Raw genomic sequence first — 27,587 nt, forward strand, 5'->3', positions numbered from 1 at the left:
CATGATCATCCAGTGTCTCTCCAAATATGTGCAGAGACAGGAACTTTGCTACCCACAGGGTAGCCATTCCTGTTTGGCAGTTTTGTTAGAAAGCCTCTGTCTTTCAAAAGGCCTAGAAGGTCCCAGCACCAGATGTTCAGAGTGTCACCTCCAGGGAAGAGAGCAGGACTCAGGGAGGGTAATGCAGCTTCCCTTTGATTTGATGTGGGGTGCTTTAGATGGCATGCTGAATTTGTAATAGTGAAGAAAACAACTAAGAGGAAAGTTCTTCTTTATTTGAATCCAATCTGCCTTCCTAACATTTCCACCTATTGGTCCCAGGTCTGCTCTCCAGGATCAGAGAATAATCTAAAACCACTCCCCCTTGGAATACCTGGAATGTATTCTAAACCCACAACCCCGTGGATGTCCTTCAAATACCTGAAGGTGGGGATTGAGTTTCTTCTCCAGGCTGAGCTGCTCCTCCTTTTCCAGACCACTCCCCATCTCAGTCACCGCCTTCTGAGTGTCAAACAATAAAACTCAGTGGGTTGCAAAGGAAGGAACCAATAATTCCAAGTTGGGTGTTACACTAATTAATTAATGAAGCTAGAGAAGTCATTCTTCTCCTTTTTGTGTGTGTATGTGTATATGTGTGTGTGTGTGCACATGAGCACGTCAGAGAGAGAGAGGGGAAGCGTGATCAAATTGTTTCCCCAATCCTTGGTTTTATCTGAAAAAGGGGAAAAACAATACCTTTGCTATGAGAATCCAATGAGATTAATAAAAAGCATTAAATAGCACAAATCCCTACCATAGGTGTTATGACTTTGAAGCCCCATTCCACTGAGGTAGCTGCTAAGCACTGGACTCATGGAGCTAGACTGCTGAGGTTCGAATCCCAGCTTTGTTGCTGGTTGGCTGTGTGACCTTGGAGAAATGACCTAACTTTGCTGTTTTCTTCTCTGTGTAACAAGGATGATAATAACACCAATCTTGGAATCCATTTTTAAGAGCATTAGATGTATTGCCTAGCATTCAATAAGTTTAGCTGCTTGGTATGACCACCCCCAAGGAAATATAGGCTTTATCAAAATAAGTCTAATTTGTGGCAACTTCTTGAAAGGTGAGGCCATCAAACCAAACCAAAGTGGGATATTACTGAGGTGAGTTGCTCCACCACCCTCCCTGCTTGCTCCAGTATTTGTGAGCAATGATTACCTACTAGGCACTGTGCTAGGGCTTTACGGGCATTGCTCACTGAATTCTACTGGCAACAGCATGAGGTAGGTATTATTTTCTCCATTTTACAGATAAGGAAATAAAGGTTCTCACAGGTTAAATAACTAGCTTAAGGTCACACAACTGGGCAGTGATGGAGCCAGGACTCCAGATGGAGTCTCTCTGACTCCCAAAGCCAGTCTCCATCACCACAGTGCCTGCCCTTTCAACCAGCTCCCTAATTTGGGCTCAACTCCAGCTCTGGGGATGGGAGGAAGCCAGAGCCTTCTTCCTTGACAGCGTTGCCTGCTGTTGCTGTGAGGTGGGGAGGAGGGCAGCCTCCTGCTTCTCTCACTGAATTCTCTGCCCTCTCACATCCCACTCCTCTCCCCCTCCAGGGCTCTGCAGTTCTCACGGGGGACCCCAGCCTCCTCTACTTGGGTCCCTTAAGGACCGTCCTGGCATCTAGCACCCCTGGGCTGGTAGCTGGGTGCTCAGCGCCTGACCATAAATGGTTCCACACTGATCTACCACATAAACAGCCATTCTGGAGGTGGGCCTTGATGTATACCATCATTATGGAGCCAGCAGTGCTCCCCATCCCATTACTATCCATCCAGCTTCTCCGAGGCAAGCCTGGCTGCAAATGACCTTCTCCTGTCTGGGGGTGAGGAGGGAGCCAAGGGGTGGATGGCATAGCCCCTACATGCCCTCCACTGCCAGAGAAGAGATTTTATCTCTGATTGACAGCTGGCTGCCTGCCGTGTCTTGCCTCAGCTGGCCCATTCTCTAAGCCCAATTTTCCCTCATGCTTCAGGAATAGGCTACCCCTTGCTTTTTCCCTCCCCTCAGCCCTGCCATCCTCACCTCTGCTCCCCAGCATGCTCTGAGATCTGGAGACCTCAGACATCTGTCGAGAAAAGCCTGAGGGCTACAGGAAAAGGCTGAGAACCCTTACTATGCATCCTGAGCTGTGTCATATGCAGACAGATGACATGGGGTTGGGTCTTTACACTCCAAGTTTCTGAAATAGGGGCTATCAGAATCCCCATTCTACAGACAGGGAAACTGAGGATCAGTGAATTGCCCCCAAGTTACCCAGTAGTAAATGGCAGATCCAGACTTTGAACTAAGGCCCCTCTGACTCTAAGCTCAAGCCTAGAGGAAGAGAGTAGGGAGTAAGACAAGAGTAAGGAGACGGAGTATGTGCCCAGACCTGGCTATGCAAGCAGCAGAGCCCAGTGCAAAATGAAAATGCAGGGCCCTTTCTTCTTCCATAATCACTAGTGATTTCAAGACCATGACAGCTAGCAGGAAGTCAAGCACGGGGCTCTTTTTGCATAGGTTGCAGGCCTGTGAAGCCAGCCCTGAGTGCACCCATGTGAGTAAGGGATGACAAAGTGAGGGCCCGTGTCTGGCCAGCACCTACACACCCCTACCCCATCTGGGGCGAGGGACATTCATTCCCACCCCTCGGTGGTCCCAGTTGTGCCACTGGTCCCTCGTCAGGGTCCGCTCATCAGCCATCCAGTCATCGCAACGCTTTGGCATCCCCAGGGCTTCGGCCCACATAGAACTGGCGAGATCTCAGGCAGGAACAGAGGCCCCCTGCACAGAGAAGCAGGAACACAGTGGAATTCCTTAAAAAAACCAACACTCTTTTCTCCCACATTAAGGCAGGGGTCAGGAGGCAGCAGTGGAGGTCAGACCACTGCTTGGGAGCCCGGGGCCCAGGGCTCTGTGTGACCTTGGGCAGATCACTTTTCTTCTCTGAGCACTTATGTTTAGAACTAAATGCAGGGGTTGGGCTGCATCAGTGATTCATGGTGGGGCGGGGACATGACAAGAGAGTGTTGCATTTCTCAGGTGTTGGGGTGGAAGCTCAGGGAGATCCCCACAGACACAGAGCCAGAAAGGAGAGACGGAGGCAGTCACTCACACAGCAGGAGCAGCGGGATGCTCCACATGTCTTTATTGGGGCTCGAGCACAGCATGACAAAGGCATGTGACAGGGCGGCAGGGCCCAGCCTAGGCATGTCTCAGACACACACAAGGGGACAGCTTTAGAAAATGACTGACCGACACTAGGGAGGCGCAGGGTGGGCTGAGTGTGGGGAGGAGGGCTGAGGGAGGGGCAGAGGCCAAGGTCGAAGGGGTCACCTGGCCTCTGCTATTGCACGCATCCTCTGGCAACAGGCCAGGAAGTACAGTATTGCAACTAGTCTCCGCTCACCCAAGGCTTCCCCTTCTCAGACCCCTGAGCCAGATGGGCAGACAGACCCCTTCCTGCCCGTCTGCCCAGCAGCATCTTTGAAAACAAACAAATGAAAGAGTCAGAACAAAAAAAAAAAAAAAAGGAAAAACACCCTTCAGTCAAGGACACAGGTAAGGGGCAGAAAGGAGTAGAAGCTGCAGAGGAGCCCCTGGAAGTCCCCCCACAACTGGGGTGTGGGGTGGGAGGTAGAGCCCCAATCTGGGGTGGGGTGGGGCTAGTGGATTAGTGACCCTGGGGGGCAAACTGGCCTCCCACAGGCCACTGGCCCACAGGGAAACACCCCTAAGAGGGAGAGTCTAGCTTGGGACCACCCAGTTGGACTGGCGGTTCCCAGGCCCATTTTTCCCAGGACATTCCACACACAAGTTCAGCAGAAACAAGGAATAAGTAAAGGGGAAAGGAATGGGCATCTGGGGGTGAGGCAGGGGCTTGGGGAGACGTAGCTTAACAAAGAAGACAGACCACCAATAGCACGTGCACTACACACAAGAGTATAGTATGTATGAATATAGATACTATATGTGCATATATATCTCTTCAATGTACAACAAAACAGAACATCGAACCCAGATGACTCTGGGCCCCGAGGGTCACATGGGAAGTTTTCCATCAATCCTGTGCAAACAAGGATATCTGAGTCTTTCCCAGCGAAAGATTCTTGCCTGGGTTCCAGATTTTCCCTAAGCCTCTGGCTTTCTGTCTGTCTGCCTGTCTTTCTCACGTTGGTGCCGCTTTAAGAGAGGGTGAGGACTTCAGCCTGGGCATAGTTGGACGAGAGGGCATCTTGGCAGGTCTCTGTGTTTAAAGAGCACAGGTGTGAGACACTGGGACGCACGCTTTCGGCTCAACATTGCCTTCTGGGGGGTGGGGCAAGGAGTTCAGCAAAAGAGAGGGAGAAACAAAGAATGAGATATTAGAAGGGAGCCAGCTGCTAATCCCTGGGCTGTGGGTTAAGGAATAGGCCAGGAGCAGAGCTGGAAGGCATGGGGACCAAGGGCTAAGAGGCCAGGAAGAGCAGGGATGGGATGAACCCTTTCATCACATGTCTATGAATTCCAGCACTGGCCAAGGTAATTCACAGGTGATGCTCCAGCTTATCTCCATACATGCTCAGGTAATGAGCTCCAGGAACCACTAGCCCTCAAGTCTTCAAAGCTCCATGCAGTAGGGACAGGGACTACAGTTCTGCAGCCTGGCATGCAGGCAGCGGAGGAAGCTCCTGGGGTGGCCTATAGCCCCTACCCATCACCCAAGCTGCTGCCTGCCCAGTTTGGGCTCCCCCCACAGAGTTCCATCAGCCATTACCACCTGGGACTACTCCATTTTCCCAGGGGCTACTGAAGAAGGCTCCTGGCTGCTGCCCTGTCATACCCAGCCAGGCTCCTTCCTCAGCCTGGCAGGAACAGAGGTACAGCCACCTGAGGGTGAATGCTGAAGGGGGAGGTCAGGGAAGATGCGTGTGCCCATCTCAGGAGAGAAGTCCAGAAAATGCAGAAACCCAACCCATCAGGGAGCCCTACTCAGCATTCCCTCCTCAGCCTGGGACATCAGTGGCCTAGCCTTCCCACCCCTTATAACCCCGGGGACCCAGGTACAGCTGGCAAGGGGGTGCTTGGGGGTCAGGGGTTTCAGAGGGTGGCACTTTGGCCAGGGCAGAGGAGGCCCTCCTATCCCAGGAAGCTTTGTGAAAGGGCAGCCCAGGCCCAAACCTCCTGAAGTCCCTGCCCTCGGGCTGGTACAGCCTTGCCTCTGACTCCCAGGCCCTGGGCTCCACAGGCACTCTTCTCTGGCCCCAGCTCTCAGCCACTCCTCTCAGAAGCCCTGGAGGCTGAAAAGTGGCCTCTAAGTCTGTCAGTAGCTCTGGTACAAACAGGAGGATCTGGTTAACAACTGCTACCACACTGCTTCCCTGCTCTGTGGGGAGACGCTGGGCCCCCCAAGGGAACAAGACTTCTAGAAGCCAAAGTAATGCATACAGATCCAGTTCAGATCCAAGATAAAGCAAACTGTGCTCTCAGATTTCAGGGGGGAGGGAGGGAGAGCCTTCTCCTAAGGAGGGAGGCCCAAGGCCTGGGCAAGCCAAAGGCCCATGCAGGCAGATGTGTCCTCAGGCAGAGGTCTCTGTGAACTCCAGGACTCACTTTGCCCTTTCTAGGGCCCTGGGGAGACCTGAGAGGCAGCTGGGGCAGACATCCTATGCAGTTTTCCTGTTCACCGGGTCCTGTGTCTCTCCTGCAGAAGCCAGCCAGCCAGAATGGACATGTGGGAGCCATTTCCCAAGGCACTAGGGGCACCAGCCTGGCACTCCTGCAACATGTCGCCCAGGGACATCTGTGCCCACCATAGGGGTGCTGTGAGCATTCCCATCCCTGTGGGAGGGAAGGAGGAGGTGGGTACCGTGGAAACTTGGGCTCCTGACAATTTGAAGGCTGCCACAGAAATAGCCATCTCAGTTCCCTGAACCAGAAAGGCAAGTCAGAGGAGAAACTAGCTGGGGTGCCCGCACCAAACCAGGCACCTAGCTTATCACTTTCCTAGCAGAACGAGGACCCCCATACCAGGGAGCTCTGTGGGGCCAGGTCTGAACCTGATGCTCAGCGGTGAGGGGAGAAGGCACCCAGCATCTCCATCCTACCCCACAGGGCTTCCTGTTCCTGTCACCTAAAAGGGCCTGTCCCCTTCTGAAGGGTGGTCACATGGATGCCCCTGTATCTTCTCAGCTCTTAGGGTAACACTGCATTCTGAGAGCAGGCGGGAGGCAACCCCATAGACCAGCCAGGCTATGCAAAGGACATCCCTGTGCCTGCCTGAGGCTGAAGAGAGCACTGCGACAGCAACGCTCCTGGCACAGGCTCCTCGCAGCCCCCACCCCAGGAAACAGTTGGACCTTGGTGGCCCTGTTTGCCTTTCAGGGTGGCCTCCAGAGTCCCAGCCTCGTGCTGAGGTGCCACACCTATCTTTGCCCACCCTGGAGGGAGCAGATATGGACCTTAGTCATTCCCTCTACCAAGCTGCATAATTTGACATTAAAAATTTCCAGGTGCATGGCACTGCTGTCAGGTCTAATTCCCATCAGGTGAAACAGGAAATGTCTTGGCTGAGGTGTTCCAAGGTCCTGGGCTAAGGAGGTCCTGGAGAGCTCAGGTGCCCTGCTGGGGGAGAGGCTATCTGCTGAACAGCCCTCCCTGGGAGTGGCAGGGTGCCCTGCAAGAGCAGGTGGGGGGCAGGATGGCTTCTATCCCCACACTTGCCCTCAGCTGCCCCTGCCCAGGGTGAGCCCCTGCTTACACAGTGACTCACAGACCTGTTGTGCTCCTGGGCTCGTTAGGTAAATGAATACACTTAATTATAGAAATTAGATGAGTCTCAGGTTCTGGCAGCAATACAGAGCACAGAGGCTGGTGGGAGCAGCAGGTGACTCAGAGGCAGGGCTGGGAGTTTGAGGGAGCCAGAGAAGGAAGAAAAACTGTCGTGGAAGCAGCATGGCAGAGATGCTGAGGCTCAGGGCACAGATGGGACATGGGCTGTTCCCCCAGAGAGGAGGGCATCCCCATGCCTAGGCAGCCAATCTTGGGGCTCCTCCTCTAGGCCCCTACTACGCCCAGGGCCAGAGCTGGAGAGCATCTGGCCTCTCCTCCCAGGGTGGCACTGCTTCCCTGAGGAGTCAAGCTCCTGCACACCAGCAGGGATGTCCCAAGGGATGTCAAGCCTGATTCCTTCCTGGTCTGGGTGTGGGACAGACAGACAGACAGACAGAGACATTCAGTTGCAGGCTGGTTACTGATTGAAGGCCACAAGGAATGGAAGTGTATTTGCAGTGATGAAGTGCAACCCTGAGGTGGAGCCGGGGTCCAGAGACACAGGCCCTGGGGGTACTGGCATCTCTGGTTGGGGCTGGGGCTGGATGGAGGAGAAGCCCTGGAAGAAATCTCCCCCTGGCTCTCAGGCTCCAGAGCTGAGCATTCTGGGAAGCGGGATGCTGTGAGGGAGAGGCTTGGAGCCTGCATTCTCTTGCATGTTGCCCAGCCCTCACAGGCCACTCTTTGGCCCCGAGGTCTGCGGGCCGTGCAGGGCCCCAGAAGAAGCAGGCCTGAGGGCATGGATGTGTGCCTGACAGGGCATGCGAGAGGCAGGAGGGCTGAGGGAGCAGCTAAGGGGCTGCATGCCCGGGCGGTGGGCTGGTGAGGGGGTGGAAGGGGTGGGAGAGCAGGAGCTTTCTTGGTGGGTAGGGCGAGCTGTATCGTGATGCCAGTGGAGACAGCCCCAGACCGGTTCCTGCCGCTCCAGCTATGTTGTTTAGACTCCGGGACTTTTCACAGCCTTGGTGAAGAAAAGGCACACAGGTCAGAGGGCACAGCTCCTCTCCTGAGCGGCTTCATGGGATCCGTGTTCCAGGGGACCCTGCAGGGCAGGTAGCCCCAGGGTGGTGGAGGGGTCTGGCCTGCCTGCAAAAGACTCCCTGAGTTTCCCGTCTTTGGGTTACCTGGGCTCCTGAGGATGGACTCCAGAGACCCCCACACATCTGACCTTTGCCCTGTTCTTGTCCCCAGGTGAGTTCCCCTCCAGTTGCACAAAGACCCCCATAGCTTCCAGCGCACTCCTTTCTCAACCGTAAGAAGTCCTAATTAGCACCTGTTACCTTCCTCCCAGTCTGCTCACACTCTGACACTCAGGCAGCTACAGGCCAATGGAGGCCCGTCCCCGTGGCTATAGGAGCCCTGGGCCCACTCACTCCAGGTCCTAAGCGCGGCCGGAGTGCAGAGAAGGGTGGAACAGTCTGGCACGTGGAAAGTTGCTGAGTGCTTACTGGGAGTTTGGCGATGCTAATTGCCACACTTGCTGAGCAGGGCCGGTTTCCCAGCAACCCACCTGTTCCCTTGCGAAGGTCACTCTAATTGGCTGAGCTACATGCTTGTTGCCAAGAAGCAGTGTGGAGGCATCTAGAAAATAGAGCACTAGGTCCCACAAGCACCCAGAGAGATGTGGTGGTGGGATGCAGTCTCCCCGGCCCCATGCCAGCACATGGGTAACCCCTTCCCAGGGTGGGACCCGCTCCCCAGGACCTCATGGTCCCTCCTTTGACTTGCACCCTCACAACCTCTGCCACACTGCTACTTCCACTGAGCCCCTCACAATAGTGGAAGGAAACCAGGGGTGCTCGGCACTCAGCTCTGTTTGCTCAAGTCCTACCTGGGAGGTGGGGTCCCCTCCTCCCCACGTACTGGGCCATCCACTTGGCATGCTTCAGCCAGAGTGGCTCTGGAAGCCACATCATGTTCAGCATGGGGAGCAGGAGACACAGGCATATCCAGAGTGAGAGGACTAGAGCATGCAGAGGCTAGGGTGACCAAGGGACACAGGGGAGGGTGTGAGGGGTCTGAGCACCTTCCAGCTGCAACCTTTGCCATGGTCTTTAGGCTGTCTTTTCCAGCTGCCAGGCTGCTGCTCCTGCTCCTATCACCCAACAGGACATGCCCAGCAAAGCTGGACATACACCTCTCAGGGCCTGCTTAGGGTCAGGGCACCTTGGGCATCCTGTGATAACTGAGCAGGCCAAGGAAAGGGCCTGAAAAGGTGCCCCTGGAGGCTACATGGGTTGGGCAGGTCAGGGGACACCAGTAGGGAGACAGAGGCCTCACAGACTATTCCTGCCCTAACCACTGCCCCTGCCTCACTCAACCCAGTCTTGATCTGAGGTGTGGGGATAGTGTGGAAGGGGAGGGATTTGGCTAAACTAGAGCTGGTTAAGAAGTGGCCTGAAAACCCAGCTCTGAGCTTTGTTTTCAGGGAAGTTAGGGTGTATCCTAGAGGCAGGTGTGTAGGTCACAGGGACAGAGCAAGAAAGACAAAAAGTGATCAGACCTGGGCAGGAGTGCCTGATCTTGAGGTTCCTGTCTGCTGCTGCTGGCCCTTCACCACCCTTGATCATTTCTGCCCCACTAAAGGCCAGGGCCTGCTGATGGCACTTCAGCCTCCCCAACAGAAGGAAGGTTCTGCTTGCCTGAACTCTCCAAATCCTTTAGCACACACCTCGGAGGGGACCCACTCTCCCTACCCACCCCATCCCCAGGTCACCTCTGGCTCTGCCTCAAGAGGACAGGCACGTCCCAGGGACTTGCAGAGCTGGGTCAGTCCCATGGGAGCCCCAGTGCAGGATGGAGGAGATGGGCCTGGGGAGGCTCTCCGAAGACCTCACAGCAGCTGCTCTTCTTACCCAGACTCCTGAATGCTGCTGGCATCTCCTGGGACTATGTACTTGGGGAGGCTTTAGCTGGGTTTAAAGGAGGCTTAGGGAAGGTTTGGCAGAGACCCTGTGGAGCCAGGCCTAAAGTTCACATCAGGAACCAGAGGAAGAGGGGGTGATACAACAGGGGGAAAGGCAGGAGCCCCTGATCTGTGTCCCTTCACTCTCTAACACTTGTCTTCCCTGTGGGCACTGAGGTCCGTGGTGGAGGGTGGGGGCTCTGTGTACCTTTCAGGGATGTTGCAGGCTTTTCTAATCCAGGGACTGTGAGATCGGGGTGCCCATCTTAAAAGCAGGGGTGCATCCAAGGCAGAGGAGATGGTGGCTATGGCCTCAGGGGGGAAGGGGATTGCAAGCTTTGTGGGGGACACTGGGGAGACTCAGTTCCACGGGGGCTCCCCACCTGCCCAGCCATACCTTTCCGGACACTACCATCAGCACAGGCATAGTCCCCAGCGCTGAGCAGGAAGCAGGCAGCTGCCTTCTTGTTCTTGTCTCGTGTTCCAGAGCGTCGCAGGGCCCTGCGCTCCTCCGGGGTGGGAACAGAGGCCAGGGGCTGGGTGAGGCCTGCCCCCTCCTCATCTGACAGCACAGCATTGGCATCCCCATTCTGCTTGGAGTCTAAAGGGGACAGACAGAAAGGAGGCTGCGTGAGGGGCTGCCTGGGCCTTCTTCATGGGGTCACCAGGGGTCTCTCAGATCCCAGACCTACAGTGTCACTTCCCCAACCCAAGGAGGGGGCCCGGTATCCACCTGGGAGGGATTGTCACCAGAGCCAGGGAGTGGGCCTGGTCTGGGGGTCAGGGGCAGCGTGCTGTGCTTCCCTCCCAGCCTTGGTTTACAGTTTTTCCTGGGAGATGGGGCCACAGATAGCCTAAGCAGGGGCTCCCTAAATCTTCCTTCAGCAGGCTGCCCCATAAGATCAGCCCAAGGCAGGTGATGGCCTCTGCTGGCTCCTCAGGTCAGGCTCAGGCTGACCCCTCAAAGAGCACTCCCTCAGGGGATGGCTGACTAGCTGGAGTAAGGGGTGGCAGAGGGGTAGCTGTCAGCATTAAACTGATGGAATGGCTTCCATGCCTATGTCCTCAGAACCCCCTGAAGACAGTTATTCTTGTTCATCAGGCAACTAAGCTTGGGTTGAGTGCCTGAAGGATATAGAGCCCTCTGCTCTCAGGGCTCACCTGTCTGGGGAAGACCCTGGGGCAAGAGGCTCACATTCTTCCCCTGCTGTGGGCTCTTAGCCCCCAGCCCCTGCCTGTCAGGCAGCAGCACAGGTGGGTCCTTGGATCTGGAGAAGGGGTGCTCTGTCTGAAGGCAATGGCCTTGGTACTGGCCAGAAACACCCTTCCTTACCATGGCCAAGCTGCATCATGCTGAGGCATGGCTGGTGGGGCTGTGCACTGAGGAAATGGCCTAGGGACTTGTACATTTTGATATTAGGTTTTCCTCTGAGCCAGGAATGGGCCTCGTGGTACAACTGAAATTCACTGGGGCATTGGCTAGGGGATGGATACTCAGGGATTGGTGAAGAGGGTACCACTGGGTGGGAGGAAGAAAGGAATTTTATGGGTGCTGTTCTACCCAGGTCTTTGGAAAACCCAGATGCCTGAATGACCCCAGTGAGTGGCCCCAGCATATCTGATGGGCACCCACCAACAGGCCACAGGTGAGGGTCCCAAGTGAGGCACTTTCCCTGGAGGACAGGTCCCACTTTGCCCCCAGAGCTTGGCTCAGAGCTGCTACCTTACTCTCCTCACTCACTTCAACCCCCTGGTGGCCTGACAACCAATGCACCCCACATTAGAAATCCTCCTATGCCCCTCACAGCCCATCCCATACCTAACAGGTTCCTAGTCTCCAACTTAATTCCATGTGACTGTGGGGTAAGCCAGTTTCTTTTCCCGTCTCTTTACTCAGGTGGAAACAAACTTTCCTGGGGTGGCCTTCCCATCCTTAAAGAACAGGAGTCAGACCCTCAGGCCCCCTGCTTCCAGGATGCAGTCCCAGTTTCTCACCTGTCCTTTTCCCCTTCTAGCTCGGGCTGGGCTACTCTCTCTTGGTTCCTTTCCATCCCATGTTACACTCTGAGCCCAGGACTCATCTAGCTTGTGCTGAACAGAAGGCTGCCTCCCACTCCTGTTACATTATCACATTTATTAGGCCAAGAGACACCAGACTCAAATGTTTGAAAAGAAATGATTCATGTGTTGATGCACCCTGGAAGCACAGCTTGCCCTGCCCTCTAGCTAGGAGTGACAGAGCCTGAGATTTGTAAAGTGGCTTTAACCTCTCAAAGTACATTCATATCTGTCATTCTGCCATTTGGTCTCATCAAAGTCTTGTGGGTGGGATACTGCTATCACTCCTGTTTTACAGGTGAGGAATCTATTACTGGGGAGGGTGAGTGACTAGCCGTAGGGCACACAGCATGGTGGCCAAGGTGGGATTAGAACTCCAGGCTTCTAATTTATAGCCCCACACACTGCCCATCGCAGCCTAAATTCTGGGAGAGATACTCCACAGGCCAAAGTTCAAGAAACTATCAATAATATATAAATATTTGGCCTCAAGTCTTAACCCTCATAAAGGCATGTCTTATACTTAGGGAAGCCCAGAACAACAAAGTGCAATCCTAAATCCCAAGAGCTGAGGCGAACCTGGGGACGCCTTGGGGACTGGGAAAGAGGTGGCTTTCCTTCCCAGCCCAATCTCACCTGCCCGTTTCCTCTCAACTATAGCCCCTTCTGGGGCTTGGGGGCTGGTATCGCTGTAGGTGCTGTCCCGGGGTGAGGTCTCCTCAGACTTGCAGTAAATGGGCGACTCAAGCTGGGGCGGCCGTGGCACATGCTTCTTTCGTTTCTTAGGCAGCTTCTGCTTGGCCATGGCCAGGGAGTAGTACATGCCGAAGTTGTTGACAATGACTGGCACAGGCATGGCGATGGTGAGCACACCAGCCAGGGCACACAGCGCCCCCACCAGCATGCCTGACCACGTCTTGGGGTACATGTCCCCGTAGCCCAGTGTTGTCATGGTGACCACAGCCCACCAGAAGCCGATGGGGATGTTCTTGAAGTCGGTGTGGTCATTGCCCCGCGGGTCGGAGGGCCTGGCGCCAATGCGCTCGGCATAGTAGATCATGGTGGCAAAGATGAGCACGCCCAGAGCCAGGAAGATGATGAGCAGCAGGAACTCATTGGTGCTGGCCCGCAGGGTGTGGCCCAGCACGCGCAGCCCCACAAAGTGGCGTGTCAGTTTGAAGATGCGCAGGATGCGCACGAAGCGCACCACACGCAAGAAGCCCAACACGTCGCGGGCCGCCTTGGACGACAGGCCGCTCAGTCCGACCTCCAGGTAGAAGGGCAGGATGGCCACAAAGTCGATGATGTTGAGCAGGTTCTTGACGAAGTCTAGCGTGTCGGGGCAGCACACGATGCGCACCAGGAACTCCAGTGTGAACCACAGCACACACACGCCCTCGATGTAGGTTAGGATAGGCTCTGTCTCCACCTCCCGCCGGAAGTGCACGCTGGTGATGTTCCCTACTCGGTGGATCTCTGTCACATTGCGGTCGATGTTGAAGGCCTCATGGGTCTCCAGGCAGAAGGTGGTGATGGAGACCAGGATGAAGAAGAGAGAGGTGAAGGCCACAACCTGCGGGTGGGGAGGAGCATGGAGCAGCTGTCAGACAGGGATGGACAGCCCAGCAGGGGCAAGGACCTCTGCTTGGTGGGTGGAGGGGTAGGGCATGGGCCACCAGGGAATCCATTAGATGATGAAGTGGAGTGAGGTGCACTCAGGGGCTAGAAGTCCCTCTTCAGAGGGCCTGTATCCCCTTGCTCGGGTGCCATAAAGCAATACTCCCCAGTCCTTGTCACAGTGCACAGATGGAAGAGGCTGTTCTTGTTTGGAAGCAACTGAACAGGGAAGGATAGCTGCCTAGCCCCGCCTACTGCCTAGCCCTGCCCACCTGTAACCCAGTCGTGCTGTAAAGCTTCTCAGACTGTAATGAGAATATAAATCATCTGGGAATCTCATTCAAATGCCATTCTGATTTAGAAGGTTAAGGGTGGGGCCTATGATTCTGCAGCTCTAACAAACTCTCAGGTGAGGCTGCTTGTCCTACTGGGAGTAAACAGGCTTTAAGGCAGTGTTCCTCCAAGTGAGGTCCTGGCCAACAGGATCAGTAAGTACCTGGGAACCGGTTAGGAATGCAAGTTCTTGGACCCCACCCAAACCTACTGAATAAGAAACATTGGGGGTAGAGCCCTGAATTCTCTTTCAACAAACCTTCCAGGTAATTCTGATTCACACTAAATTTTGAGGTCCATTGAATTAAGGATATACTCAGAGGGAGGGAACTGGACAGAATGACCCTGGACTTCTTTTTGCCAGCTAAATATTTAAGCTCCTGCCATGGTCCACCTCCTCAAGCCCCAAACCCCTCTCTCCCACCTCTCAACTGATATGTCCCAGTCAACAGCCCAGACAGAAGTGTCTGAAGGAAGACAACATGCTCCATGGCAGGAGACAAGGTGGTCCACCCAGAATAACCACAGCTGCTCCCCTCCAGAGAACTGACAATTCCTGGGACACAGAGGTCCAACAAACAATAAACTGTACCCACGGGGGTCAGAGCATGGCACTGGCTGGTCCAGACAGCTGCGGGGATCTCCGGCTGGAATGAAGACGGTGGCCCTCGGCAGAGGAATGGCTGGGTTTAAGTGTCCTGTCGTTGTGAATGGAGATGAAATGCATGTGTAATAACACCAATTACAGAGCGATCATCTGTTATTCATGCAATGACATTCACCACTGTCAGGGTACCTGTTGCTAGGGTCTATATTCCCTGCTGCTGCTGCTTCTGCTTTGGGGGTAGGGCTTCCTTCCTGAACAGAGGGCTGAACCTAAAATAGGTTGAAGAGAGCTGTGGCTCCATAAACAGCTGGCAGCCCCAATGCCTGCCACACCCTGATTTCCCCCTGGCCGTGGCACTGGCCCTGTCTAATGATGTGTCTGAAATGCTTTCCTCCCTGGGAATCTTGGGTGGCGGGTCGGGGGTGGTGGGGGAGTTGGATGGCACACCTTGTTCTTAGAACTGCAAACACCAGTGGAGCATACAAGGGGCTCTGGGAAAATGGAGGAAGCAACACATCCAGGGCTGCTGGAGCAGGAGCAAGGCTGAGGAAGGAACTCAGAATGAACATACATTTAGCTGTCTATTCTATGCCTAGCACACTTGGGTATTCTGTGTGTGTTACCACATCTGGTCCTCCCAGTGACCCTGTGAGGTCAGCTTCATCATCCCATTTCACAAGGAGGAACTGAGGATCAGAGAGGGTATGTATTTGCCTAAGGTCGCACAGCCTAGAAGGGGTAGAAACCAGACTTGAACTGTTCACTTCCAAGGCTGTACCTTCTCTTCACAGGACACAGTCTTCACCACCTCCCAGGCAGGATCAATTCATAGGCCAGGAGAGTTTTCTTTGCATTATCAATACCACTCTCAGCCAGCTCCCTGGTGACTGTTATTTCACCCTTAGTAATGTGTACTTCGGCTTAGAACAGACAACCATCCACACACCAAGACTTATGTTATTTACACTTAAATGTGGATGGTTTGGACAGATACAGAAGGGAGAAGGTGGGCAGCAGACCACAGATACACTTTCCCCAGCTGACAACTCTGTCTGCAGTTCTCCTGCCTGCTTGTCCCCCACCAAGGTAAATTTCAAGTTCCTTTTCTAGTCTCATTTTTCTTCCCCTGAGAAATGGGCAGTCAAAACAATACTGGCTGATATGGGCATTAAGCAAATGAGTCCAACCTGTGGGCTCTCCAGACCACCCAGAGATGAGCTCCAGAGGCACCTGCCCAATGGCTGTGGTGATGTTGGGAACTGAGAGCCCTGCCACCACTCTCCTCTCCCAGAAAGGGGGTGTGGGTGGGTAAGGGGTAGTAACAGTATCCCAGGTCTGCCAGGAAGCATGGGAAGCAGGAGCTTGCTCCCTCAGAGGAAAAGTTAGCTAAGAGAGTTGGCCCACCTGGGAGACAAGTGTGAAGTTAATTAGTGATTTGGAAAAACAAGTTCTGGAAGAGCTGCCAAGCAGCTGAGCAGAGGGTGCAGAGAGGGGGAAGGAGAGCAGTACCAAGTGGCCTAGGCCACTCTCTCACCTGCAGTGCTAGGTAGACTGTGCCTTCCTCCACTGCCACCCCACAGGCTCCATCTGCAGCCAGTCCACAAGTATAAACTACCCTTCCTACATTAGGAACACCTCTGGGTTCCTGCAGTGTTCACTTAGTTTGCTTTCTTTTTTAAACATAGAGCTATCCCATCTATTCATTTCTACCCTCTCATCCACTCTCTCAGAAGATGACGGAAGGTAAAGGGTGGCCACATGTTACTCAGGGGCACCAGAGAGGGCACATGACTTGCTCAGGACCAAACCGAGGCCCAGTCTCCCAACTCTCACTCAGCTCAGAGTTCCCACCACTTGGCCCTCTAACCCAACAAGTGGGGACAATCACTCCTCCTTTATGAGACCCTGATGGGGCCTCAGACTCCCCTGTAAGCTCTCCAGGGCTGGGGCAGGTGCCAGGCTGGGCCCAGGAAGCCCTCACTCCCTGAGGAGTCAGGCAGACCTGCCACTGAGCTGTGAGAGATTCAGGGACCTGGGTTCTGGCAGGTAGCCCAGGTGGGTCCTAGGTTACTGATCTGCCTTTAGGGCCCAAATTAGTCCTTTCTCTCCCACCTTACTTCCCAAAGAAAAATTGTGTGAATGGTGGTCCTGCTTACAATAGGGGCCTTTCACCAGACCGTCCCCTCAGGTGCCAGGGACATGGCTTTTTTTCTCACACTCTTTTCACTGGGGAGCTCCTTAGGACACAAAGGGGCCCAGGGAGGAGGTGGGTGCTGTAGCAATGCTAGAGGTCAAGGCCTGATGCTCCAGCTTATTCAGCCCTGGTCAGGCTACCCTGCATGGCTGGCAACATGCATCTGAGCCTCCTTCCCATTAGGCCCCGCCAAATTGGGCTGTTGAGCCTCAAGAGAGCCGAGACTGAGGTCAAAGGAAAGCAGAGAAATCCTGGAGTGACTGTGTTTCCCATCCTGGCCCTGCCCCTCAGACAGGTAAACAGCGTACTCTGTGCCTGTTAAATTGCTGCAAATTGGGGGCAGTACTAGTACCCACCTGGTAGTGTTACTGGAGGATTAAACAGCTTCTTCATGGCAAGTGCCTGGCACACAGTAGATGTTTAGTAAATGGTGACATAGCTAAGGAGACATGCAGCTTCTGAAGGAGAGCTGAATCTGGAGCCAAAAATATCACAAAATCTTTGGTTTTGGGAAATGAAAGGACCTTGAAAAGTTTTCCGATTCAACTTCCTTTCTGCTGTTTTACAGATGAAGAAACTGAGGCCTGGGAGAGTGTGATTCGCCCTGGTTTCCATGGCTGAACTGTCAGTTCTTTCCACTTCCTGAAGATGCAGGGCATGGATTCTGCTGGGAGTCAAAACTGCCCAGGCAGAAAACTGCTTGTGTGAACTGCTTTGGCTGGGAGGGTACAGGACGGTCTCTCCACCCCAAACAGGAGGTTCTTAGCCTCGTGCAAGGTAGCGCCCCTCCTTTGCGCTCTGTCCTCTCCTTGGACCCTTCAGGTTTGCTGACTGTATCCTGTTGGGGGAACCACCTGTCCCTGGAGACTCAGGTGTTTCAACTGGTGGGTCAGCCCTGTTACCAGCCTCCTTCACCAATTTCATCCTGGGACTGTCTTAGTGGACTCGCTTCCTTGGGAAACCTTGGGCAAGTTTCTTAACCCCTCTGAGACTTAGGATCTTTGTTCATAAAATGGAAAATTGTGTGCCTACTATATGCCAGACACTGCTCTGGGTTCTGGGGAACAGCAGGACACAAACATCCTGCCGCTTAGACCTTATGTTCTAATGGAGGGAGACAGACAACAAATAAGGAAAATACATAGTATGTCAAATGGCATAAGTGTTAGAAAGAAAAATAAAGAAAAAAGGGAGTAAGGAGTGTAGGATGGGGGAACTATTTGAAATAGGGTGGTCAGACAAGATTTCAATGCCAAGGTGACATCTGAGCAGAGACCTGAAGGAGTGAGGGAGTCAGTTACATGAAGATCCAGGAGAGCTCGAGGCAGAGGAAACAGGCAATACAAAGGCCCTGAGGCTACAGCATGCTTGATGTGTTGAGGGGACAAGAGTAGTACTTACCTTATAGGGTTGTTTAAGGCTTGAAAGAAATTATATTTGTAAAACTGAGCAGAAGCTAGAGTGTCTCAGGAATCTGGCACAGGCTGGGTCAGGGGGCGGGGGGAAGGTGACAGACACCAGTCATTGGGAACTGAACACAATCAGCGGGGGCAGGAGGGGGGAGCCCAAGGAGGAAGGGCCAAGGAGACAGATGGACAAATAAACATAAGAAGACTCGTGCCCAAAATCCTGTATTAAGGATGGAGTGTAGGAGAAGAGAAATTTGAGAATGCAGCCAAAGACATTTGCAGAGGAAGATCTGTGGGGATGGGATGAGGAGCTTAGCCTTCCAGGGAAGCGAGATCCTGGTGCCCAGGCAATACTGGAAAGGGAGTGGGCAGCCCTGGGGGCTAAGAGGCTAGAGAGGGGAGATGCCAGGCAAGGCATCTCTGAGTTGTCCTTGGACTCCTGCACTCTGAGGCCCAGGTCTGAGCTGAGGGACCCCCACTCCCCTCTACTCACAGGCTCCTCTAGGAGCAGAATCCTGAGCCAGGACCCTCGGGTTTCTGGGTCCAGAGCCAGCCTCTACTATGCCCACCCCCTGCCAGGCCAGCACTTGGGGCCTCTCAGGGCCACTGGGCAACTAGGGCTGGTGAGTCGCAGCTCCAGAAGAAATTCAATCCAGCCCAGATCACTGGCCAAGAATTTATCCAGCCAAATGCAATTCCTGGATATTGCCCATCTATGTCCCATGTCCTGTTTCTGCTCAGGCTGTTCCCCTGGCCAGGAAATTCCCCTCTTCCCTAACTCTGCATGGTTAAGCACTACCCACAGTGAAAACTTATCTATTTATAGATTTATTTATAACCTGCCTCCTTCTAGAAATTATTTCAGGGAGCTCAGTCATTATCCTGCAGGGCCTACCCAGCTTAACTTCTGTCTCCTCATTGAAACTTTGGTGTGCCACCCTCCCCTCCCCTAACCTCATCCCTCATAGAAGTAGGATTTATCACTTTCTCCTCTCACCTCCTATTGAACTTTAATTTTTAAGACTACTGTGGTTCCTTTCATGATCTATCTTTTATTATTACCATTTCTTGTCACCTAATTTCCCCAAGTTGTCATCAACTCCACCAGACTTAGCTCTGTTCTGGAACAGGGACCACTTCTGACTTGTCTTTATAATTTTAGAGCCCAGCTTGGTGTATGGCATGTAGTAAGTGCTCAATAAATGTTTTCTGAATGACTGGAGCCAAGGTGACCACCTGCTTCCTCTCCTAGTCCTAGGGACCCTGTCACAAAGAGAGATGGTCAGTCCCACTAACTGCGGCTAGAGGTGACAAAGGTAAGCCCAGAATACCTCTCGGCGCCTGGGCTTTCAGACTCTATGGCTCTCCAGGGTAGGCCAAGCCCAGTACCTGAGGGGCTGGGTCACCATCACCCAGCCTGAAAAACCCAGACAGGAGCTAGGTCAGAGGTTGTGGCAGGCTGGCAGCCCAGGAACAAGGGTGCCGTGAGTGCCCTGCAGTCCAGCATGCCAGGCCTGCACTGCCTATGGACAGCAGCAGAAGACCTCAGCTGCCTGCCTCTGCTCCTGCATGCTCTTCCCCCAACTCTCTAAAATAGCCCAGGTTTACCTTATCCCCTCCCCCATCTTACACCCCACCCTAAACGGTGACAAACAGAAACACCTCACCATCCAGAGACAAGATGTTCAGAGGCAAATGTTGGTCTGTTCAGAACAAGAGAAGAAAACACAAAACAGATCCAGGAGGAGACTGGGAGGCTCCTTCAGGGAAAGGCCAGAGGCGGCCTGCAGCCCTTGGCCTGATGCCACTTCTCCTGGGAAGGAGGCAGATGGGCTGTCCTCAGGCATGCTGGCACTGCCCCGCTAGAGGGCTGGGAAAGTCAGGGCACACAGACTTCTGGCTCTTCCGAGCCCAGAGGCACCGGACCAGAGAGTCCTACCCTTACTCCAGTGCCTGCCAGGCCCACCAATTGGCTGGTCCCAGGCAACACCAGGGCCGGAAAAGCCTGGGGCCTGCGGGGCCTTCAGAAGAGGTGAGCAGGAACAGAGCTCTGCATTTTCTTCCTAGAAGGCCTTAGGTCAGCAGACACCTAGTCTCCTCTCCTAACCAAAACTCCTTTCTTTTTGTCCTTTGAAAGTCCCACAGTGAGAAAAACGAAGAGCAAGCTCAGATAGGAGCAATTCTAGAAATGGAGGCGATGGGAGCTTTAGTTTGGAGGAAGAAGTGAATGAAGGGATGGGAGGAGAGCAGAAGGGCCCCGTCTGAGCCACCCTGAAGTCAGAAGTCTTTTCCAGGCAGAGTGCAGCTGTGACACAAGTCCAGACTGGAAGTCACAGGGTCTGGCTTTGGATCCCCCAGCTGTGTGACCACGAGCAAGCCCCTCAGGGCTTCATTTTCCCCCTCTGTAAACTGAGGCTAATAGTCTCTGCCTCACGTGGGCCAGATGAGATACTGGAGAAAAGCACAGGGGACAGCCCCTGACACCCCAGAGAGGCTCAGTGTGAAAACCCCACCCTGGGGCAGTGGGAGCCTGTGGGTCATGCTGTCCTCAGAAGGGAAACAGCATGGAAAACTCAGTCCGGGTACTGATTTAGCCAGAGGAGAAGGATTAAATCTTGAATTGGGCTGATAACTAAGCTTAAGCCAGCCCAGTCTCTGGGGCCTCTGGGGATGGAGTGGAGTGTCCCAGGGTCCCATTCATCAGGCCTCCTGTCAGCCCTCAAGAAAGGAGAAAAGCCTTTGATTCTAGAGCTCTGGTTGCTGCCAAACCCCCACTGGGTCCCCTCGTTTTAGGAAGCCACTCCAGCTGTTGCTGGCCCTCACTCTGTCTGGGACTGTGGGCAGGGGCAGGTGGGAACAGGAACAGCCTGCCTTTGGTGCCTGCTCCCAGGTCAGGCCACAGAAATGGAACTACAGCAGCAGTAGCCATGGGCCTGGCTACAGGAAGGGAGCAAGAGTGAGCACCCTGGCCTGGAGTCAGCCTGAAAGGGAATGGCTCCTAGGGCCTGGCCAGTAGCTAGGCAACAGGCTCCCATAATCAGTCCAGTTCACTTTCCCTTTGTATCTGTTTTATTTCTGCCATAACACACTACTCAAGGAGCCGCCTGGGGCAGAGGGCTCTGCCCTGTAGCCCTCAGTGAGGCCCCAAGCCCATACAAGGATGGCAGACCCCTTCTAGGGAGGCAGCGGGAAGAGGCCTAAGGGAGGGAAGGTATGCACACAGACCCAGGGGACAACACACTTCAGGGTGGGGTGGGGTATTATTGGCCTGGGGTAAACAGAAGGGGTTGGGCTCAGCTCAGGACCCCTGAGCCTCAGGCCCCAGGCCTGGAGGGGTAACAGAGTAAGTGTCCCTTCTGATGTCCCCACCTGCCCCTGAACTTTTTGATGTCATCCACAGGAGGTACAGAATCTGAGAACACCTCCATGCCAGAATTAAGACCCGAGCCACCTCTCCAACAAAACAGGCTCCTTCAGTGGAAAAGAACCTGTTGAAATCAGAGGAGCAGGGGCTTGGGAGACAGGAAGCCCTGGCTATGATTCACAGCCGCCACTATCTGGCTGTGTGATCTCAGGCAAGTTGTTTACCTTCTCACAGCTTCAGTCTATTAAATGGGGATAATACCTCTGCTGTAAATTTACTGGGAGGATTAGAGATTAATGCAAAGTAAACTGCCTTGCATAGAGTACTCAATAAATAGCAGCTATTAATTTTTTTAAGTGATATATTCTCACTTGTATGTCCCATGAACAGCTAAAGGCTTGCCTTTGCTGTGCTCCTTAGCAGGAGGCAAGTTCTCTTTTAGGCTCCATACAGCTGTGCACATCAGTATTTACAACCCTCTAGAGGGTTGGAAACTAGGGGTGGTTTGCTGGCTCTGCTATTAGTTACGTGTCTTTGACCCTAGCTAATAGCAGATATCAGATGAACCGTGCCCACCCCAAACTTCAGACCTCAACTGGTATGCCCTGGCTGATGGGATTCCACATCAGAAAATCAACATATCTTGGGGTCCTGGGGGACTTCAGGAGGCCACAAGGCTCTGAGTTTACAGAGCCCTCTGGCTGGGCCACTCTGCACTGAGTTGAAGAGAAAATACGTTCATTGATGGCACAGCCCTTTGGAATCTAGGAGGGAAGAACCTGAGAAAGTGAAAAGTTGCCAGTGGCCCTAGAATGCTCAGAAACAGGGCCTAGCTCCCCTAACCCACCTCATCTCCTTCCTGCCTGCCTATCTTCTCCCCTTTCCCCAGCTCTATCAAGCCAAATTTACCTCTCCCTCCTGCCACCCCCAACTTGGAAGGAACCTGAATTATCTGTACTTGTCTCTCTCCTCAAAGTACACTCAGCCAAGAGCTGACACTAATATGGTTAATGACCTGCAAGATCCCTCAGCTGACCCTAGCTTCCCTTTCAGTCCTAATGCCTGCAGCCCCAGCCTGGTATGCCACAGCCATTGAGACTTCTGCCCCTCCCTTCTTTTCCAGGCAGATACATCTGCCCTGGTCTAGCATTTATGCCAGCCTGGGCCCTCCCTGCAGCCCCATTTCCCTATCTCCTTCCCTCCCTTGGGTGGGGAAGTGGAACTTTTCCTTCCATGACTGGGTTGAGGCCCCACACAGGAGGTGCTGGGGAGGCCAGAAGGACCCTGAGACTCATTAACATGACAACCTGTGATGCCAGAGGTGAACCAGATTCTGGGGCAGGAGGCAGTCCCCAGACCAATATATTATGTTGCTCTTTCCTGTCTCCCAGACAGATCCCAGCCAGGCTTCAGGCTGCCAGCCATGAGATCAGACACCAGCCCTGAGGGTTCTCTTTTTTTAAAGAATTTAAAGCCATCTTTCAAGATTTTGTTTTATTTTGTTGTTATTTATTTATTTGTTTGTTTGTTCATTTTTTGCTGCTCAAGCACATGCCACACACCCCCACCCTTCTACCAAAGGGGGTTGAAAGGAAACTGTATTAACTCAGGGAGGCAGTGGTTGGAAGGGACTAGATTTTGCTTAAATCAACCTATGCCATCCCCCTTCTCCCTCCCAATACACCCATTTCAAGTAACCTGAACCAGGGCTTTCTGGGAAGCCAATCTGTGCTGCAGCAGAAGAAAAGAAGTGGCAACAAATATGGGCTCATCACCAGGCGGCCTGTGGCAGCCACTGGTGGTGAGAACCTGCAGGGCCCGGAACATCAGGCCCTTCCGCCTAACTCTTCCCTCCTCCCAGCTGAGGCCAGGAAACGCCAGGTGTCCAAAAAGCCTGAAGGACATGGCATGGGGCAGGCATCTTGACTACTCTTCCTGAGAAAAGATCACTCCCAAACCTGGATGAGAGGCCTGGGTTCTGGTCCCAGCTCTGCCTGTAAATGAGCATAAGGGGCTGAAGCCAGTGTCCCCCTTTCTGACACCCACAGTTCCTAGCACACTGAGATGCTGGGAGGATTTGAGTGAGGTGACATGCATGGAAGTAGCTAACACAATAGCCTGTCATAGAGTAGGCACTTTAACACACTCAAGGTTTCTTCCCCTAAGCCCTACCTGACCCAGGCAGAAGGCCTAATTCCAGCCTTCCAGGACTCTGGCCCTGTGAAAGATAGGGGGTAGATGAAGAGAGGTGGTCTGTGCAAAAAGGGGATGGAAGAGCTCAGCTACAGGCACCCCACTAGTTGGGAGGGGATGTGGCAAAGCAGGCCCCAGGGATTAGGTCCATGTAGTGAGTCTAGTATGTGCAATCTCCTGATGAGGCTTCCAGGGGAAGGAAGGGGGTACGAGGTGATTCCCCTGGGGGCCCATGGAACGCACGGGAAATTGGGAGGGATTCTGTGGTAAGTCAAGTCAGTCTCCTGCGCCCCCTGCCCCTACCCATCACCGCCAAGCACCCTCACGCCATCCCCAGAAGAGACTCAAGACTCCTGCCACTCACCCTGGCTGCCCGGGAGGAGTAGGGATCCTCGAAGAGCGCCCACATGCGGGGTTGCCAGCCGCGGCAGCCCCCCGACCCGGCGCCGGGGCCCACGCCTCCCTCGTGAGGTCCCAGGCGCTGCAGGGCCAGCTCCCTCTCATCGTCGCCGCCCTCGTCGCCATGCCCCGCGCCACTGCCGCCTCCGTCTGGGCTCTCGAAGATATCGAGCGCCTCCTCGGCGTCGCGGTGCTGCCGGTAGGTCATCCAGCAGCAGGGCTCCACGTCGGTCTCGTCGATGCCCCAGAAGGTGAGCTCCTCCTCGAAGAGCGGCCCGCACACGTCGGCGGGGCAGTGTAGCTTGCCGGTGCGGTAGTAGTTGAGCACGTACGCAAAGACGCCCGGGTGCCTGTCGAAGAAGAACTCGCAGCTTCCGCCGCTGCCGCTGCCCACACCGCCGCCATCGGACTCGGACCGGCCCCCGCCATTGGGATCAGCCAGCCAGGCGAGGCGGGTGCCGGGTAAGGTGCGGAGGGTGCTGCGGTAGGTCTCATGTCGCGTGCCGCCCACGTTGATGATGATCTTCTCCGACGCCTCGCCCTTGGCCATCTCCTCCTTCAGACATGTTTTGGACGGAGGCTTGTTCCCCGACTTGCGCCCGCGGTAGGAGGAGACACACACCGAGCTGATCATAAGAAGCGCTGCGGGGCTTCGGCTTGGGGCGGCCGCTGCCCTCCAAACACCCTTCCCGAGGAGGCAGCGTCAGACGGGGGAGGGGGAGGAGACGAGGAGGTGGCGGCCCCCTCTGCGACGTGGCCCTGCCTCTGCCTTCCCCCCGGGGCGCTGAGCGGGAGGAGTTGGGCTTCTCGGGTGCACAGGTGGTTGGGATTTGGGCAGGCAGCGCCGGGGAGTGAGGCAGGAGGGGGAAAGGGGAGCCAAGGACCCAAGTGAGGGGCCCGGGCAGGCCCGGGCAGGCACGCACACGCTCTCCCGCTGGGACTGGACACTCAGACGCTCGCGGCCCGGGACACTCCCCTCTTCCCCCGAAAAGACGAGGAAGCGAACAGTCCGGGCGCACTGCGAGGGTCCCGGGCGCGCGCGCTCTCACACTCACACGGGCCACCCTCGGGATCCCAGCCCGCGCCGATCCCCGGGAGCAGCGGGCTTCCCCGCAGCGGCGGCAGCGCAGCAGCAACAAGTTCTCGGAGCGACTGCCGGGGCCGAGCCGACACTCTCACGGCAGCCAGAGCTCTAGGGGCCCGGGCTGCGTGCGGTCAACAGAAGGAGGCGGCGGTGGCATGTGGCCTCTTCCCCCCATTCATAAATCCAGCGCCGGGCACTGACGGCGGGCGGGGCTGAGCAGAGCTCGGCGTTCGGGCGGGCGGGGGCTGCGCAGGGCGAGGCGGCAGCAGGAAAACAAGCGTGCCCGCAGGAGCGAGCCTCGGCTCCTGCGTCCGCGGCTCGGCGGCTGGCAGCGGCCCTGGGCAGGGCTGGGCGCTGCGCTGCGGGCGCCGTGCTGGGGCAGGAGGGCCTCGGACGGGTCGTCCTGCACGGTGCCAAGCCTCTCTGGGGAGCGGGTCTCTGGGCACAGGCGAAGGAGGCTCCCCCGCGGCGGCCGAGCGTCCAAGGACACCTGCAGGCTTCCCCGGCTGCGCTGGGTGGGAGCTTCAGCGCAGCGCCCCGGCGCCGGGCTCCTGAGATCTGGCGGCGTTGGGAGCCACGCCATCCACGCGTCTGCCCATCTCCGGGCTGGGCGCCGGCCTTGGCTCGCGGCAGGGGGCGGGCGAAAGGTGGCCTAAAAGAGCTGGCGTCTCGGCGCGAGTGGACAGGGAGATCAGGGGGCTCTCCGTCCCCCTCCGGCGACAGCGCGCGCCCCTGTCCAGCGGCGCCTTTTCCTTTCGGTCCCGCCTCGCCCGGGCGCGCCCTCCCTGGGGCGGGGCGCGGCGCGGACAGACCGGGCTCGCTGCAGGGCCACCGCCGCCGAGCTCAGCCTTCCTCTGCTAAGCAGAACCGAACGGAGGTGCGTAACCCCCTCGCCGCCAGAGCCCAGGCCAGCGCGCCGCCCCTGCGCGCCTCCGCCATCGCCCCCTCCCGGCCCACTCGGACCGGCTCCCCGCCGCCCTCGAGCTCGCAGCTCCTCCCACTGCAGCCCGGGTGACAGCCAAGCGCTCTGGACCCCTGACTTCTAACCTTCGCCCATTCCGGCTGCTCCTCTCATCCCCTCTCAGCCAAGCTGATCGCATTGTTGCGGTTGCGTTGCAGTTGACTGGAGGCCCGGGAAGAAAGAGAATGGAGAGAGCCTCGAGGAGGCTGCCCCCTTCTACCCCACACACTGTGCTGGGGACTCCAAACCACCCACTTCCCATCCTGCGCCTTGGAGGTGCAACCAGGCCCAAGTTGCCTGTGGTCTTGATGCGTCTTCTCTATCACAGTCTCCGAAGCCCCCGGGGGTGGAATGGTGGACCCAGTGGCCTTGGGCAGAGAATTGGCTCTAGGAAGAAGAGCCGGTGAAAGGAATGGAAAGAGCCAATGGTGGAAGGAAAGGGAGTACTGGCCCTGTTACTGGGGTGGAGTGGGTGATGCTGAAAAATCATTTGGTTAAAGCCAAGGCCCACCGTTGCCCTGGGGGCACATGGGAAGGGCCCCTGTCCTGCCTGTGGCCTGCTTCTGGTTCTGTCGTTTCACTCATTGTAATTTGACTTTGCCTTTTTATATTTCATCTCCCCTCTCTGACCCTGAACTCCTCCAGACTGCACTGCTATTTCATCTTGATAGCTCCTACAGTGCCTGCCTCTGAAAACCTGTTTGCTAAGTGATTGAGAAGCTGCCATACCCAAAACATTTAAGCACCAGCCCGATTTTACTGGCCTTATCCCAAAAGCAATTTCCAGATTCATTTGTTTTCGTTTGTGTTTTAAGTCCAGAACCTTTTACATCTTTAAATTAATCCTCATTTTCTTTTTTTCTTTATAGCATCAGGCAGCCTCCATGTCCATCTGGATGATGTAAGGAGGATTTTCAAGCAGAAATGCAAGATGATTGACACACCTGCCCTGGATACCTGTGCACCACCCAATTTCCAGATCGTCAGTACCTGGCTATACTGGGAAAAACAAGACGAGAGCCTGGGTGTGCTCTGAAGAAAAGTTAAAAGCCCACTGCAAGTACAAGGGATTCTTATAAGTAAAAGTCTCATTAATGAGGTAGGAAAACCAAAATGACAACGATCTTTGCTGATCTTTACTAACATGCAGAGGGAGGTAGGTTCCGTCCCAGGCTGTAGTCAGAAACATACATTTGCTGGCACCCCTTTTGTGTCCAGTCCCTCCACTCTTCAGACCTGATGTCTGCATTTCAGAGTTTAGCTGGCTTTGAATTTGCTACAGTGAAAAGGAAATATTGCAAATGTGACTGGGAAGAGAAGATCCAGGACTGGCCAGAAGCTGGAGTGAGGAAGAAAAAACCTCAAGGAAGATATTAAAGAATTTACTGTAATGAATAGCTCAAGGTCCTATCCAGTTGTGTTCTGGCAAACTCCCTTGGGGTCTCTCCCCCATTTTCCATTCTAAGGGTTCCAGGCTTAGGAGAAGGCCCCAAATAGCCTGGCTGAACTCAGTCATTCTGGGAAGGAGGAGAAATTGATGGGAGTGGGGTGGGAAAGGCACAAAAAAACTATCCCAACATCCCATACCTGAGTCATTTATTCATTCAATAAATATTTCTTGCGTGCCTA

The 27,587-nt window shown here is 54.8% G+C and overlaps 1 protein-coding gene and 1 long non-coding RNA gene across 6 annotated transcripts; one reads left to right on the forward strand and one right to left on the reverse strand.

Moving 5' to 3' along the window:
- Positions 1-254: 254 nt before the first annotated feature.
- Positions 255-24,915, reverse strand: KCNC4 (potassium voltage-gated channel subfamily C member 4). Of its 5 annotated transcripts, none has more exons than XM_017664982.3 (4): positions 23,879-24,915; positions 12,434-13,370; positions 10,137-10,340; positions 255-2,808 (listed from the first exon to the last, which is right to left on the reverse strand). In XM_017664982.3, the coding sequence occupies exons 1-4, from the start codon at positions 24,545-24,547 to the stop codon at positions 2,732-2,734; spliced, it is 1,887 nt and encodes a 628-aa protein (XP_017520471.1). In that variant the 5' UTR covers positions 24,548-24,915; the 3' UTR covers positions 255-2,731. The 5 variants fall into 5 exon arrangements, with proteins under 5 accessions (XP_017520471.1, XP_073090537.1, XP_017520472.1 ...); XM_073234436.1 differs by lacking the exon at positions 255-2,808 and adding an exon at positions 3,136-3,508; XM_017664983.3 differs by lacking the exon at positions 255-2,808 and adding an exon at positions 3,136-4,270.
- Positions 24,916-25,734: 819 nt separating this feature from the next.
- Positions 25,735-27,587, forward strand: LOC140848947 (uncharacterized). Its single transcript, XR_012130282.1, has 2 exons — positions 25,735-25,874; positions 26,828-27,587. It is a non-coding gene; the product is annotated as an uncharacterized lncRNA (long non-coding RNA).

This window comes from Manis javanica, chromosome 4, assembly GCF_040802235.1.
Source record: "Manis javanica isolate MJ-LG chromosome 4, MJ_LKY, whole genome shotgun sequence".
NCBI lineage: Eukaryota > Metazoa > Chordata > Mammalia > Pholidota > Manidae > Manis > Manis javanica.

Coding starts and splice junctions, on each gene's coding strand:
- KCNC4 (XM_017664981.3), bottom strand. CDS start 24,547: ATGATCAGCTCGGTGTGTGTCTCCTCCTACCGCGGGCGCAAGTCGGGG. Junction 13,371..23,878: donor ACTCCTCCCGGGCAGCCAGG/GTGAGTGGCAGG, acceptor CCCCACCCGCAG/GTTGTGGCCTTCACCTCTCT. Junction 7,796..10,136: donor TGATGGTAGTGTCCGGAAAG/GTATGGCTGGGC, acceptor TTCTTCACCAAG/GCTGTGAAAAGTCCCGGAGT.